We start from the raw sequence: 17,652 nt of genomic DNA, 5'->3' as shown, positions 1-17,652 counted from the left end.
CTATACACTTGGCCTGGGACAACTCATAAAGTCTCATGGATTCCAGTAACACCCATCAGTGTCTATCAGCCATATCCTCCTTCTTCTCCTCTCGCTTCCTCAAACTCAATGTGGACAAATCTGAACTCATCATCTTTCCTCAATTTCACAGATCTTCCTTACCTGACCTATCTATCATAATTAACAACATCACGCTTTCCCCTGTACTGGAAGTCTGCTGCCTCGGAGTAACCTTTGACTCTGCCTTGTCCTTCAAACCGCACATCCAAGCTCTTTCCACCTCCTGCTGCCTCCAGCTCGAAAATATTTTCAGAATCCGTCCTTTTCTCAACCCTCAATCTGCTGAAATGCTTGTGCATGCCCTCATCATCTCCCGCCTTGACTGCTGCAACATCCTTTTCTGTGGCCTCCCTGCTAACACACACGCAACTCTGCTGCCTGACTAATTCATTTCTCTCCTTGCTTCTCCTCCGCTTCTCCCCTCTGCAGATCTCTTCACTGGCTGCCATTCCCTCAGAGTATCCAATTCAATTTACTAATACTGACCTACAAGGCCATCTATAAACTTTTTCCTCCATATGTCTCTGAACTAATCTCCTGAGATCTTCCCTCACGTTATCTCCGGTCCTCCCAAGACTTCCTTCTCTCCTCCCCACTTATTCGCTCCTCAACCAACCGCCTCCAAAACTTCTCCCTAATATCCCCCATCCTCTGGAATTCTTTGCCCCATCACGTCCGACTATCAGCCACATTCGGATCCTTCAGACAGAACCTAAAAGTCCACCTCTTCAGGAAAGCTTACAGTCTGCAATGACCCTGCTGCCTCCTCACCATTACTGGAGCTCCACCTCAACCAATGCTAGAGCTGCTTCAACCCCCCAACCTACTTTCCCACCATCCTGTAGAATGTAAGCCCGCAAGGGCAGGGTCCTCTCCCCTCTGTATCTGTCTATGATTGTTAGTTTGTATACTGTAAGTGATGTCTGTAATTTGTGTGTAACCCCTTCTCATGTACAGCACCATGGAATTAATGGTGCTATATGGTCGGCACAGTGGCTCAGTGGATAGCACAGCAGCCTTGCAGTGCTGGGGTCCTGGGTTCAAAGGACAACATTTGCAAGGAGTTTGTATGTTCTCCCCATGTTTGTGTGGGTTTCCTCTGGGTACTCCAGTTTCCTCCTACACTCCAAAAACATACTGATAGAGAATCTAGAATGTGAGCCCATCAGGGACAGTGATGATAATGTGTGCAAACTGTAAAGCACTGCGGAATATGTTAGCGCTATATAAAAATAAAGATTATAATAATATATATATATATATATATATATATAATCAGGATGTGGGGGGGCCCAGCAGACTCTAGTTTTGCCACTGCCAGTCAAGGATCAATTGGACGCCCTCCAATGAGTATCTTAGATATGATCCTAGCACCAAAGCATAAAACATACTGGATTTATACGCCGGATACACTTAGTTCAAAGGGCCTGAATGAAACTGGCAGTTTCAATGTGTTTTTGTACAGACTCCTGTCTTGATGTCATAGGCAGTGGTAGGTAGAGTCATGGCCAAAAGTTTTGAAACGGACACAAATTTTGTTTTTCACAAACTTTTCTGCTTCAATTTTTTTGTGACAATTTGCATCTCACTCTAGATTTTTATGAAGAGGAACTACAACAAATTAGTAATTTCTTGCCATGAAAATGAAAAATTATGTGATTTTTTAACACTTAATTAGCTTACTTTTTTAGCAGTAAATAATAATGCTGCTATATATATACATGGATAATTATTATTTGATATGAATGGTTATTGTATGTTTGTTTTATAGTAACTATGTTACTTTTTTATCTTGTATATGTCAGGTTATTGGGATTCAAGTTGTGATAGCTATTTAGTCATGACCTAGGACCATCTTTACGTGTTTGAGGAAGTGAGAGCTCTTTCGAAGCATCACTCACTCCACATTGCAGCATATCAGTGCGGTGAAGATTTGTATACATGCTTCTTAGAAGCCACGTAGAAGGCACGCTCTTGTTTCATTTATATTGGTAATTATGGGGAAAGTTTATTAATCTATTGTATGTAGATTTTTGCCATGTAGACATTATCTAAGTAATTTTTTTTCTAAATAAATATTTGTGACTTATGATTATATTGAAATAAGGATAATAAAAAGGATTGAGAGATCCCACGTAGCACATATTATGTGGCTTGCTGTTTTGCATATTTTGACATTAGATATTGGACTTATGAAATGCTAGCACTAAACCAGCTATGATGTTCTAATTCTGGGGTCCCGGTAGTCAGACCATCATCAATCAAAGGGAAATGAAGCATTCCCCAGTTACTTACCTGGTACATTGCAGTGGCTTGTTGTTTACAGGTTGCCATTCATCGTCCCCTACAATTCGACTGTACAAGTAATAACCGAGGATCTCAGGTGCACGCTTGGCTTTCTCCCACTGTACGACAGCAGATGTCTTTGTGTCTCGGAGGGCTGAAATGTGCCCGGGTGCAGGAGGAACTGCTGTAGGGTGAAAACATCTAATAAGTGATGTGTGCATTTTCATAAATGTAAAAAAACAATGCACTATAACATGAGTGCCGCTATCACATTCTACATTGATTATTTTTGTATTTTGTCAATGGATGTGGTTTACTTTCACATTAGTCTCAGTGGGTTCAAACAGATTAATTATACTAAACTATATCTCCGAGAAAACTTATTGAAGTTTCTCAATGTAAGTCTATGAGACTCAAATTGAGGCTATATTTGAGTCTCATAGACTTAGGTTGCAGTCAGAAGGCCATATAAATCGGGCCGAGATCAGAACGCAGTGCACAGACTGGCTGACGGCTATCCTGACCCAAGCGTGACAGCAGCATAGAAAAACATTAGGCTGTCACACTTGGCTAGGGAGAGCCGCCAGCCAGTCCGAGTGCTGTGTTCCAATCTCGGTCTGATTTATACAGCCTAAGTTCTGACTGAGCCCTTACAATGAGAGAGTAACTGCCACTCTACACAGTGATCCGGCAGGTTAAAGAAGCAGTTATGATGAGGGATGTTTTCATTTAGCCATTATTGTTGCTCTCAACCCATCATTAGACAGCAGCTCCTGGTATAACATATCATAGTTTTCTAACGTTTCATAGCATTTATATATACAGTGACTTGAAAAAGTATTCATACTCCGTTAACCTTCCCACATTTTTTCACATTACCTCCACAAAGTTAGAGCTACTTTTTTGGAATTTTATGTGACAAACCAACACAAAGTAGCAAGTATTTGTGACGTGTAAAAGAAATGATATATGTTTTCTAATCATTTACGTAAGGCTATGTGCCCACGTTGCGTTTTAAAACGCACACTGAAAACCGGACTCCTTCCCAGAAATCGCGCGTTTTTTTCCGCGATTATGATTGCGATTTTGCCGCGATTTTCGCGTGCGATATTCAAGCACTTTCCAAGCGATTTGAAGCATCGCTTGGAAAGTGATTGACAGGTTGGTCACACTCGTCAAACATAGTGTTTGACAAGTGTGACCGGGTTTTTACTATTGAGGCCCCCTATGCGGCATCAATAGTAAAAGATAGAATGTTAAAATGCTACAAAAAATAAAAAAATCGGGGTATATTTACCTTCCGGCGTCCCGCGCTGCCATCCCGGGCCTCAGCGTTCCCAGTAATGCCTTGCGAGACCTGTGATGACGTAGTCTCGCATTGCTATAGCGATCTAGCGAGATCGCTAGAGTCACGCGAGACTACGTCATCACAGGGCCTTGCCGCAAGGCATTACTGGGAACGCTTAGGCCGGGAATGCAGCGCGGGACGCTGGAAGGTAAATATACCCGGATTTTTTATTTTTTATTCTTTTTTTTACAGAGGTATGGTACCCAGGGCCTGGAGGACAGTCTCCTCTCCTCCACACCGTGGGTACCAACCGCACATGAGACGCTTAACTTCGCGCATGGTGGGCATAGCCACATGCGGGAAGTAAGCGATTCTCATGCTTTCCTATGGGTGCGGAATCGCGGCAATTCTTTGCGATTCCGCACAAAAGAATGAGCATGCTGCGATTTTTTCCGCGATGCGATTCCGATGCGGAAAAAAGCGCAGCATTAGCACAGCATGTGCGGAATGCCATAGGAATGCATGGGGGGCGTTCTGTACACGATTTTTAAATGTTTTTGCGCCGAAAATCGAGGCAAAAACGCTTAAAAATCGCATCGTGGGCACACAGCCTAAATCTGAAAATTGTGACCCGCATTTGTATTCAGCCCAGTACTTTCCACATCTGGAGGCTGAGCGCGCTTTTTGCCCATTCTTCTGTGCAAACATATACAGCATGATAGCAATAGCATTTGTACTATTACGGATTGTACCTTGTACTCTAACAGTCCTGTGACAAAGAATATAATGGCTTTTGCATTGGTATTAAACCCATTAATTTTGGGTTTCAATCCTCTGTTTTTGTTGTATTTTTCACCTTTGATTTCCACTCTTAAATCGATCACTATTTTTTCTACTGTTTTGGTTTCGTCCTGTTTTATCAAGGTTGTGTAATTATTAATACATCCTTCAAATACATCAGACATTTACCTCCCTGTACATTATTCTTCCTAATAATATTATGTATTTTTGTGAAAATGCATTATTTTTTATATATCTTTAAATTTAGTACATACACAAGCTTCAATGTAAAATGTATCTAGAGAGAATGGAAACAGTCACCTAATGTAGCTTTAAGAGAGATTGGAGAACTTGCAGTAGACTGATCACTGACTCCATGTTTGTTTGCCGCTTGTACCCGGAAACAGTAAGATTTGCCTTTTTCAAGATCCATCACAGAAAACCTCGGAGAATGGAGACTGGTGTCCAGGTTTATCCTTTCCCATCTGTTACTTCCTTCAATGCACTAGTAATTTAGACACATCATTGAAAATACAGAATAATAAATACATTTTTCAGTGGCAATACGAAACACTATCTTTATTGGCCTACTAATGTCACCTTGGCAATGTTAGTATTAGTATTATTAAGTAAGTGTATACCTTTTCTATATAGTATTTAACAGGTTCCTTGCCACACGGATCAGGTTCATCCCATGAAAGCACAACATAGTCTTCATTGACCTCTGAGGCATGGACATTTTTTGGCACTGTTGGTACTTTGACATCATCTATTTTAATTGTAATGACAAATGGTCAGACAATAGTCAGAGTTATTATATTATAGTGTTCTTGAGGACATAATATTATGTTGTTCATGATACAGTACATAAGTGCATTATCCATGAGGAGGTTGCAATTACCTCTGTCATGCACTCCTCCCACTAGTCGTAAGGTTGTTTTTAATTAGTATGAACTACTTCTCCCGAATAAAAAGGCTTATCTGTTTTTTTGTTATTTTCCCTATGGGGCTGAGCAGTAATGGGCAGGTAGATAGTAATTACCTGCCTCTACTGCTCTGCGATGATCCTTCCAGACTTAGACTGCTTCTGCCAATGAATCTCCTGCTTCCTGTGACGTCATGTTGAGATAGCAGTTCCTTCTCTTCCACTTTCCTATGTTAATGAGCATCATTGCTGACATCATGTTGATTGATAGACGGTTTCCTGTTGCATTAGGATGAACCATCTGTCAGTCAACATGACAACGGCAGTGACACCCTGTTGGCAGAGCAAAGTGGACATGTCAACATGATGTTATAGGAAACAGGAAAATCACCGGCAGGATCTGTGATTAACAGCTACGTGTCTATAAGTGCTTATCCCCTTTCTTTTTCATTCTCCATTGTAGACCATAATATCATTACATACTATGTTCAAATTTATAATGTTTGCACACACAAAATAAATATAAGTGAATATATATACAGTGGGGAAAAAAAGTATTTAGTCAGTCAGCAATAGTGCAAGTTCCACCACTTAAAAAGATGAGAGGCGTCTGTAATTTACATCATAGGTAGACCTCAACTATGGGAGACAAACTGAGAAAAAAAAATCCAGAAAATCACATTGTCTGTTTTTTTTCATTTTATTTGCATATTATGGTGGAAAATAAGTATTTGGTCAGAAACAAAATTTCATCTCAATACTTTGTGATATATCCTTTGTTGGCAATGACAGAGGTCAAACGTTTTCTGTAAGTCTTCACAAGGTTGCCACACACTGTTGTTGGTATGTTGGCCCATTCCTCCATGCAGATCTCCTCTAGAGCAGTGATGTTTTTGGCTTTTCGCTAGGCAACACGGACTTTCAACTCCCTCCAAAGGTTTTCTATAGGGTTGAGATCTGGAGACTGGCTAGGCCACTCCAGGACCTTGAAATGCTTCTTACGAAGCCACTCCTTCGTTGCCCTGGTGGTGTGCTTTGGATCATTGTCATGTTGAAAGACCCAGCCACGTTTCATCTTCAATGCCCTTGCTGATGGAAGGAGGTTTGCACTCAAAATCTCACGATACATGGCCCCATTCATTCTTTCATGTACCCGGATCAGTCGTCCTGGCCCCTTTGCAGTGAAACAGCCCCAAAGCATGATGTTTCCACCACAATGCTTTACAGTAGGTATGGTGTTTGATGGGTGCAACTCAGTATTCTTTTTCCTCCAAACACGACAAGTTGTGTTTCTACCAAACAGTTCCAGTTTGGTTTCATCAGACCATAGGACATTCTCCCAAAACTCCCCTGGATCATCCAAATGCTCTCTAGCAAACTTCAGACGGGCCCGGACATGTACAGGCTTAAGCATTGGGACACGTCTGGCACTGCAGGATCTGAGTCCATGGTGGCGTAGTGTGTTACTTATGGTAGGCCTTGTTACATTGGTCCCAGCTCTCTGCAGTTCATTCACTAGGTCCCCCCGCGTGGTTCTGGGATTTTTGTTCACCGTTCTTGTGATCATTCTGACCCCACGGGGTGGGATTTTGCGTGGAGCACCAGATCGAGGGAGATTATCAGTGGTCTTGTATGTCTTCCATTTTCTAATTATTGCTCCCACAGTTGATTTCTTCACTCCAAGCTGGTTGGCTATTGCAGATTCAGTCTTCCCAGCCTGGTGCAGGGATACAATTTTGTTTCTGGTGTCCTTTGACAGCTCTTTGGTCTTCACCATAGTGGAGTTTGGAGTCAGACTGTTTGAGGGTGTGCACAGGTGTCTTTTTAGACTGATAACAAGTTTAAACAGGTGCCATTACTACAGGTAATGAGTGGAGGAAAGAGGAGACTCTTAAAGAAGAAGTTACAGGTCTGTGAGAGCCAGAAATCTTGATTGCTTGTTTCTGACCAAATACTTATTTTCCACCATAATATGCAAATAAAATGAAAAAAAAACAGACAATGTGATTTTCTGGATTTTTTTTTCTCAGTTTGTCTCCCATAGTTGAGGTCTACCTATGATGTAAATTACAGACGCCTCTCATCTTTTTAAGTGGTGGAACTTGCACTATTGCTGACTGACTAAATACTTTTTTTCCCCACTATATACTGTATATGTAATACAAAGACCGACGTTTAGTAATGAACAGGTGTCAGCCAGATACCCTCATTAATAAAAGGGTACATAAGGAGTTAAAGACACCCATACACACTCACCAGCCTATGTAGGAGAATTAACATAATTTACCTACATATGCTGTAACAAAACAGCAACTGTCAGAAATCTGTGTGAAATGCAATATCTGTTTATTTTTCAGAAATTTTTTTTAAAACATTGCATGGGCTCCCGCATAATTTTCATAACCAGCAGAGGGAAAGCTGTCAGCTGAGGGCTGATGTTAATATTCTGGGAAGGAGCCAAAGCTTCCCAGGCTATTAATATCAGCTCACAGCTGTTTGCTTAGCCTTTACTGGCTAGTTTACAGGGGAACCCCAGAAAAAAATTGACATGGGGTCCCCCTATAAAATCGAACCAGCAAAGGCTAGGCAGACAGTTGCGGGCTGATATTAATAGCCTGGGAAGGGGCAATGGATATTGGCACCCCCATAGGCTCAAAACATCAGCTCCCAGCCATCCCAGAAATGACGCATCTTATAGATGCAACAATTCTGGCACTTAGCCTTGCTCTTCCCTCGTAGCGGTGGCAAGTTGGGTTCATATTTGTGTGGTTGATGTCCCCTTTGTATTGTCATTTGACATCAAGCCCACAGGTTAGTAATGGAGAGGCATCTATAAGACATCCATTACTAATCCTATAGTTACATGGTAAATAAAAACACAGCCAGAATAAAGTTCTTTATTTGAAATAATCACAGACTATTGAATCTAAATTTACCATACTTACAGAAGACCTAATCCCCAACACCCTCGTCTCCTGCAAACGATCAAAATATAATAAACCAACATATAATACTATCCTGTCCGACATAGTCCATTTAATACCAAGTGTCCTATGGCGATCTCACGTGTAGAACAGTCACAACGATAGATGTAACCACGCTACCCGGCCTCCGGCAATACACTGACAGGAGGTAATCACTCCTGCAATATATAACTGCGCTGCCATGAGAGAGTTCACCAAAGTTCATCAGCTCCGGTGCTCTCACTTACGGCACCGCTGCGTGAGAACCGGAGCTGATCAGCTGATGAAAGTGTAAGGGGGTGAGATTTGATGACTTTCCTGCTTCCCTTCCTCTGATTGTATTCCGGTTGTTAATGTTTACAAATATGTCTATGATAAATGCCTGCGGTACTGCTGCATATAAAATATGTATTATCACTCATCTTTAATGGTATTGCCACATGTATGTGTTACGATTTTGTAGAAAGCTGTAATATATTGGCTTGTGTTCTTGTATTATATTATTGCATAATATAATGTGTCTGTTGTGCATGTACAGTTAGGGTAAGTTAATGCATCCTTTTAGGGACATTAGAGGAGGGCACTTTTAGTATATAGTTCCTATAGACACGGGTAAGTATAGTTCTGTTGAGGGCCACTAGATGGGGCATACTAGTGGGCCTGATAGATTTAGCTGATAGGATGGTTATAGAGGGTTAATTTTAGGAGGGGCTGCCGGGTAGTAAGAGGAAAGTTGGTTAGGAAGTTAGGTCAGACGGGGCCAGGGTGCCCTAGCGTCCACATGGGCTATAGGCCCGGACAGCTTGGCAGGCCTGTAATGTTTAAGCGCTGCAACCCACATTACCCATGGCCACTGTGTGTCATAGCAGTGGGCCAGTGCAGGAAAGGAAGAATGTGGCGAGTAGAGTTGAGCGAAATGGGTCGAAAAATTTCAAAAGTCGCCGACTTTTGGCAAAGTCGGGTTTCATGAAACGAAACCCGACCCTAGGATGAGGTCAGCCACGAGGTCGGCGACTTACGCGCCAAAGTCGCGTTTCAAAAGTTTGTTTTGCGCTCTTTTTCAGCCAATCAGGATCCACGGACACTGTGGGCAACGTGATGACATAGGCAGGGGTCACCACCATCTTTCAGAAGGGCATGCAAGTGATTGGCTTGCTTTGGTGGGCGTCACAGGGGGTATAAAAGGACGTGCACGCCGACCGCCATCTTACTTCTGCCGATCTCAGTATAGGGAGAGGTTGCTGCTGATTCTGTAGGGAGAGCGTTAGGCAGGGAAGAAGACAAAAAAGCTGCTTCTGCTGCTAGCGATTTGGCCTGCACAACACACCAGTCACTGTGTGTGTAGTGCAAGGGGAGGCTATATAGTGGTGTATCAGTGGTGTTGGTTGTTGGGCTGCCTTCTAAGGCTTCCTGACATTCCTGCATTGCTGTTTACCCACTGCTCCGCAAACTGCTTTTTTAAAAGCAATCCCAATTTTTTTTTTTTGTCCTGCTGAGAAGAAAAAAAAACTGCTTCTGCTGCTAGCGATTTGGCCTGTACAACACACCAGTCACTGTGTGTGCAGTGCAAGGGGAGGCTATATAGTGGTGTATCAGTGGTGTTGGTTGTTGGGCTGCCTTCTAAGGCTTCCTGACATTCCTGCATTGCTGTTTACCCACTGCTCCGCAAACTGCTTTTTTAAAAACAATCCAATCTCCCTTATCCTCTAGTCACTTTTGTCACAGCTGTGCCATCGAGCCTGTGACATAGCGCTCAGATATCAGTGGGCCTCACACAATCCAAAAGTGTCCAGTGTCCAAAAGTGTGTGCAGAGATTCAAAATCTCCCTTATCCTCTAGTCACTTTGGTCACAGCTGTGCCATCGAGCCTGTCACATAGCGCTCAGATATTCATTGGGCCTCACACAATCCAAAAGTATCCAGTGTCCAAAAGTGTGTGCAGAGATTCAAAATCTCCCTTATCCTCTAGTCACTTTGGTCACAGCTGTGCCATCGAGCCTGTCACATAGCGCTCAGATATTCATTGGGCCTCACACAATCCAAAAGTGTCCAGTGTCCAAAAGTGTGTGCAGAGATTCAAAATCTCCCTTATCCTCTAGTCACTTTGGTCACAGCTGTGCCATCGAGCCTGTCACATAGCGCTCAGATATTCATTGGGCCTCACACAATCCAAAAGTGTCCAGTGTCCAAAAGTGTGTGCAGAGATTCAAAATCTCCCTTATCCTCTAGTCACTTTGGTCACAGCTGTGCCATCGAGCCGGTCACATAGCGCTCAGATATTCATTGGGCCTCACACAATCCAAAAGTGTCCAGTGTCCAAAAGTGTGTGCAGAGATTCAAAATCTCCCTTATCCTCTAGTCACTTTGGTCACAGCTGTGCCATCGAGCCTGTCACATAACGCTCAGATATTCATTGGGCCTCACACAATCCAAAAGTGTCCAGTGTCCAAAAGTGTGTGCAGAGATTCAAAATCTCCCTTATCCTCTAGTCACTTTGGTCACAGCTGTGCCATCGAGCCTGTCACATAGCGCTCAGAAATTCATTGGGCCTCACACAAACCAAAAGTGTCCAGTGTCCAAAAGTGTGTGCAGAGATTCAAAATCTCCCTTATCCTATAGTCACTTTGGTCACAGCTGTGCCATCGAGCCTGTCACATAGCGCTCAGATATTCATTGGGCCTCACACAATCCAAAAGTGTCCAGTGTCCACAAGTGTCTGCAGAAATTCAAAATCTCCCTTAGCCTCTAGTCACTTTGGTCACAGCTGTGCCATCTAGCCTGTCACATAGTGCTCAGATATTCATTGGGCCTCACACAATCCAAAAGTGTCCAGTGTCCACAAGTGTCTGCAGAAATTCAAAATCTCCCTTATCCTCTAGTCACTTTGGTCACAGCTGTGCCATCGAGCCTGTCACATAGCGCTCAGATATCAGTGGGCCTCACACAATCCAAAAGTGTCCAGTGTCCACAAGTGTCTGCAGAAATTCAAAATCTCCCCTGTCCTATAGACACCTTGTACCTTGTTTTACATTACTATATAGTTTGTTGGATTTTGTCTACATTTCTACCAAAAATGAGGAAGGCTGGTGGAAGAGGCCGTGGAATTGGGCGGGGGTTGGCAGCTGGTAATGATGGTGTTGGTGGTGGATCTGATGGTAGTGGCAAGAGCAAAATAGGACCGAATGCAGGAGGTGTTGAGCCTGCGTCATCGTCTGGCTACATAAGGCCTCGAACGCTTAGTTTTCTAGGAGTTGGCAAACCGCTTTTAAAGCCAGAGCATCAGGAAAAAGTTTTGTCTTACATTGCTGACTCAGCCTCCAGCTCTATCGCCTCCTCTTCTTCAGTTGTAAAAAGTAAAAGCACTGAGTCGTCATTGGAGGCTCATGTTCATGAACCACACCTTTCCTTTTGTCCTTCACCCCAACCAAGATTGAAGGATGACGCAGGCCATACTACTGATTACTCCATGGAGCTGTTTTCACATACCATGCCTGGATTATCAAGTGAAATGGTGAATTACCCAGGCCAAGATGAATCTGACATGGAGTGCACTGATGCACAGCCGCTGATGGATGATTCTGCTGGTACATTCACTCAGAGCACTACATTGTCCTCGCAGTGTACAGAGCCAGATTCTGACCCTGATGAGACTCAGGTGCCCCTTCCCGCACACTATACCACCATACACGGTGACACAGAGGAAGGTGCACATGACATAGAAGAGGAGGTGATGGATGACCCAGTTGTTGACCCAGATTGGCATCCATTGGGGGAAGAGGGTGCTGCTTCCAATAGCTCAGATGAGGAGCATCCACAGCAGACATCGACATCGCAACAGCTGTTATCTGGCAGGCCCGGAGCACTCCAAAGACAGGTTCCAAACATCAAAAGAGTTGCTGGACAGCTTGTCCAGAGGGTTAAAAGATCACAGCGTGCTAGGCCGCAAAATGTCTGCCAAAGTAGGAAGAGTGCAGTGTAGCACTTTTTTGAACAAAATCCTCATGATCAGGCCAAGGTTATCTGTAAGAAGTGCGCAAAGACCTTTAGCCGAGGGAAAAATCTGAAAAATTTGAATACCAGTTGCATGCTTAGATATTTAACCAGCATGCACTTGCAAGCGTGGATACAACACCAAACCTCAAGTGCCACATGTGCAACTGATCACAACGAAGGTAGTCAGCAACGTTACATTGTTTCCCCCACTGTAAGCCCACCGGTTAGCACAGCAGCAAATGTTGAGGTGTCGTTGCAAGGCCACAGCAGTTAGGGAATCCCACTGTTATATCAACGAAAGACTGATTCTAGGCCATCAGAAAGAACACCAACTCCATCACCATCATCAACCCTCTCTCAGTCCGCCCTGTCCACCGCTACTTCCACCATATGCAGCTCTCAAGTCCAGCTCACCCTCCCAGACACAATGAGTAGGTCAAGAAAGTACTCAGTCTCTCATCCGCGTACACTGGGTTTGAACGCCCACATTGCCAAACTAATCTCGTTTGAGATGATGCCCTTTCGGTTGGTGGAAAGCACAGCTTTCCGCGAACTCATGGCCTATGCAGTACCACGCTATGACCTACCCAGTCGCCACTTCTTCTCTCGCAAAGCCATCCCAGCCCTCCACCATCATGTGAAAGACCGCATTGTCCATGCACTCAAGCAGTCAGTGAGCGGAAAGGTGCACCTCACAACTGATGCATGGTCCAGTCGGCATGGCCAGGGCCGTTACGTGTCCATCACTGCGCACTGGGTTAATGTGGTGGATGCAGGGTCCACAGGGGACAGCGGTGGTGGGACAGTGCTGCCTAGCCCACGGTATAGGAAACAGTTGGCTGTAGGCGTTCGACCCTCCTCCTCCTCCTCCAGAAGCGAAAGCTCGTCCACAGAGCGCAGTCGTACGAGCACTCCATCTGCAGCTGCCACTGTTGCACACGATGTGTCCCCCTATCGAGCAGCTAGTGGAAAGCGTCAGCAGGCTGTGTTGCAGATGATGTGTTTGGGCAACAGACACACCGCCGAGGTGCTGGCCGAGTACTTGAAGCGACAAACTGAGTCATGGCTGGGCAGTGTACATCTTGAGGCAGGCAAGGTAGTTAGTGATAACGGCCGTAATTTTGTGGCAGCCATAGCCCTTTCAAAACTCAGCCATATACCTTGCTTGGCTCACACCTTGAACCTGGTGGTGCAGTGCTTCCTCAAAAATTATCCGGAGTTAACAGCCCTGCTCCAGAAGGTGCGAAGACTGTGCGCGCACATCCGCCGGTCGCCTGTACACTCCGTTCGTATGCAGAAGCCACAGCGATTGCTCCACCTTCCCAACCACCGCCTCATTATCGACATTGCAACAAGGTGGAACTCCACCCTGCACATGGTGGAGCGGCTGTGCGAGCAGAGGCAAACCATAATGCATTTGTGGGAGGATACACGGCCAGGCACTTTGAGAGCAGACATGGAGTTGACAGGTGTGCAGTGGTCGAAGCTGAAAGACCTCTGTAAAGTCCTTCAGTGTTTTGAGGAATGCACACGGCTGGTAAGCGCAGACGACGCCATCCTAAGCATGAGCATCCCACTTATGCGTCTGCTCATGCAAACTTTGACGCACCTTAAGGAGCAGGCGTCTGCAGCCAATGTTGATGAGGAGGAAGAGGAGGAGGGAATCCTTGATGACATTCAGCCATTGTCTGCTCAGGGACCTCTCCTGGACGAGGTGGAGGAAGAAGAGGAGGAGGATGATGGGGATGATTACTTAGGGGAGGAGGATGCATCTTGTGGGGCAAGTGAAAATGTTGGTGTGGCAAGGTCTGGTACAGGGTTTGTGCGTGACTGGAGGGATGTGGATTTGCCAGAAAGTGCTCCTCCAACCAGCACTCGCAGTGCATCATTGACACCGGGAACATTGGCCCACATGTCAGATTATGCCTTGCAGATCCTAAAAGGGACCCACGCATTGCCAAAATGATGAACGATGACGACTACTGGTTGGCCAGCATCCTGGATCCACGCTATAAAGGCAAATTACAAAACATCATGCCACAGGAGAACCTTGAACTAATATTGGCTAATAAACAAGCAACTCTGGTAAATCGGTTGCTTGAGGCATTCCCAGCACACAGCAGCGGTGATGGTTCTCACACGAGCCGTACGGGCCGGGGGCAGCTTGGCAGAGGTGTTCGTGGTGCACACAGCAGAAGTGGCGTTGGAGACAGGGGTTTCATGACAATGTTGTGGACTGATTTTTCAAGTACCGCTCACACAACTGGTAATACTGCATCGATGGAAAGTGACAGGAGACAGCAGTTGTCAACTATGGTTACAAACTACTTTTCCTCCCATATCGATGTTCTCCCACACAGGTCATTCCCCTTTGACTATTGGGCCGCTAAACTGGACACCTGGCCTGAATTGGCCCAATATGCCTTACAGGAGCTCGCTTGCCCAGCTGCAAGTGTGCTATCGGAAAGAGTCTTCAGTACAGCTGGATCAATCCTGACAGAAAAAAGGACCCGTCTGTCAACCCAAAATGTGGATGATCTAACCTTCATTAAAATGAACCACGCATGGGTTTCCAAGGATTTTGTCCCACCTTCCTCTGATGACACATAGGGTGACAGAAAAATGGCTTGCTTTGGTCCACCTCTTCCTGGGACTTGACCTATTTCACCTTTTGCATCAGCTGAATGTCCAACATCAACATATGCCACTTTCTAAAACTCCCTAACTGTGCTGCCTCCCCCCCCATGGCCGGGGTCACCACCTAGCGCACGACACCGTGCGAGTGCCATTGCCCTGGACAGGTGGGTAGGCCGACTCTTGGGCACGGGCACTGGTACAGGGTCCTTCATAGTGCAATCAAGTGTCTCTGACGGTGGTGGTGCACACCCGCCGTCAGACACACCGCCGTACTATGAGGGGCCCAGTGCCAGTACCGACGCCCACGAGTGGGCCCCCCTTGCTTGGGCAGGGCCCCAGCATTTGTAATCTTTACCTCTCCCTGCTCCTCCGCTGTGTAGTCTGGGCCGTCAAATCCATACTGTGCCTGACACCGTCTGAGCCTGCCTCCTGATGTATAGACATATATTTTGAATGTGTACGCTATCCATAAATGTTATCCGGGGAAACGGTACCCTTTCTAACCTTTGTGCAATCACGTGCAATCCATACTGGGCCTAACACCGTCTGAGCCTGCCTCCTGAGACATATATTTTGAATGTGTACGCAATCCATACATGTTATCCGGGGAAACGGTACCCTTTCTAACCTTTGTGCAATCACGTGCAATCCATACTGGGCCTAACACCGTCTGAGCCTGCCTCCTGAGACATATATTTTGAATGTGTACGCTATCCATACATGTTATCCGGGGAAACGGTACCCTTTCTAACCTTTGTGCAATCACGTGCAATCCATACTGGGCCTAACACCGTCTGAGCCTGCCTCCTGAGACATATATTTTGAATGTGTACGCTATCCATACATGTTATCCGGGGAAACGGTACCCTTTCTAACCTTTGTGCAATCACGTGCAATCCATACTGGGCCTAACACCGTCTGAACCTGCCTCCTGAGACATATATTTTGAATGTGTACGCTATCCATACATGTTATCCGGGGATACGGTACCCTTTCTAACCTTTGTGCAATCACGTGCAATCCATACTGGGCCTAACACCGTCTGAGCCTGCCTCCTGAGACATATATTTTGAATGTGTACGCTATCCATACATGTTATTCGGGGAAACGGTACCCTTTCTAACCTTTGTGCAATCACGTGCAATCCATACTGGGCCTAACACCGTCTGAGCCTGCCTCCTGATGTATAGACATATATTTTGAATGTGTACGCTATCCATACATGTTATCTGGGGATACGGTACCCTTTCTCACCTTTGTGCAATCACGTGTAATCCATACTGGGCGTGAGAACGGCTGGCGAGCTGTTAAGCAAGCTACAGCACCTGTGGTTTGCACACGTAAGTTTTTCATTTTTTCAGGAATGACGGTTAGGCCTAATTCCGGAACTGCGGTTGACCTGCACTTACTGGGAAATCATTGTTCGCGGGTAATAATTGAAATCAGTGATCCCCATCACTAACGTTGTTCAGCGGGTTATCTGCACCTGTAAGCGACAAACGCTGGCGTTTTCAGTGTAGCGCACATGCAGCCACGGACATGTAAGGGCATGACACACCAGTTATTGGCCAATCTCATGTGCCAGAGCCTCACGTGTCCCTCTAGTAAGCCAGACTCGGACCGCGGGGCATGACGGAGTCTCGTTCGTTAACGGAATTAAGCTTGCAATGTGTGCATCTGTTCTGTAGCTGGCATGGTTGAGGTTTCCCAGGTGGAGTCGAATTTAACCGTAGGCTCCACTCCTGGTGGTGCCCTTCTGGACATTCCTTTAAGGTTCAGCTTTGCAACCATACTGCCCACGTAAAACAAACACTTTGCCTTCATGAACGCTGTTTGGAGGGTCATGACTAGAGTTGAGCGATACCGTCCGATACTTCAAAGTATCGTATCGGATGGTATCGGCCGATCTTTAAAAAAAGTATCGGTATCGCCGATTCCGATACTGGAAGTCCCATTCAAGTCTATGGGACTTCCGGTATCGGAATAAGAAAAACCCTTTCCTGCCCTTGTACAGCCTCTCTGGGGTCTGTACGGGCCTTTCGGGGGCCTGTGCCGGCCTGCCAGGGGGTCTGTGCAGGCTCCGGTGGTCTGTGCCGGCCTGCCAGGGGGCTGTGCCGGCCTGCCGGTGGTCTGTGCAGGCTCCGGTGGGCTGTGCCGGCCTGCCGGGGGGCTGTGCCAGCCTGCCGGGGGGCTGTGCCAGCCTGCCGGGGGGCTGTGCCAGCCTGCCGGGGGGCTGTGCAGGCTCCGGGGGGCTGTGCAGGCTCCGGGGGGCTGTGCCGGCCTGCCGGGGGGCTGTGCCGGCCTGCCGGTGGTCTGTGCAGGCTCTGGGGGGCTGTGCCGGCCTGCCGGGGGGCTGTGCCGGCCTGCCGGTGGTCTGTGCAGGCTTCGGGGGTCTGTGCAGGCATCGTCCGATGGGACTACAAGTCCCATCGGGCGATGCCTGCTACCATGACAGTGATTGACACATTAGCCAATGATGGGACAGTAATAGTCCTATCATCCGGCTAATGTGTTGAATGTAAAAAAAAAAAAAAAAAATTACATGCTACATACATACAACATGCATACTACATACATGCTACATTCATACTACATACTACATACATGCTACATACATGCTACATTCATACTACATAAATACTACATGCAACATACATACTACATATATACTACATACATACTACATATATACTACATGCATGCTACATACATACTGCATG

At 45.8% G+C, this 17,652-nt stretch overlaps 1 protein-coding gene across 1 annotated transcript in view; it reads right to left on the bottom strand.

Annotated features, from left to right (window-relative positions):
• Positions 1 to 17,652, bottom strand: part of MYOM3 (myomesin 3) — a 310,945-nt gene that overhangs the window by 95,941 nt on the left and 197,352 nt on the right. The window contains exons 13-15 of the mRNA XM_073572698.1: positions 5,056 to 5,192; positions 4,736 to 4,919; positions 2,356 to 2,530 (exon numbers count right to left, since the gene is read on the bottom strand). Of these exons, the coding sequence (XP_073428799.1) occupies positions 2,356 to 2,530; positions 4,736 to 4,919; positions 5,056 to 5,192 (496 nt within the window). The remainder of the gene's footprint in view (positions 1 to 2,355; positions 2,531 to 4,735; positions 4,920 to 5,055; positions 5,193 to 17,652) is intronic.

This window comes from Dendrobates tinctorius, unplaced genomic scaffold, assembly GCF_039654945.1.
Source record: "Dendrobates tinctorius isolate UK_male_01 unplaced genomic scaffold, ASM3965494v1 ptg000007l, whole genome shotgun sequence".
In the NCBI taxonomy this organism is placed as follows: domain Eukaryota; kingdom Metazoa; phylum Chordata; class Amphibia; order Anura; family Dendrobatidae; genus Dendrobates; species Dendrobates tinctorius.
The sequence above is the reverse complement of the archived record's forward strand: the minus strand, read 5'-3'. Positions and strand labels throughout refer to the sequence as shown.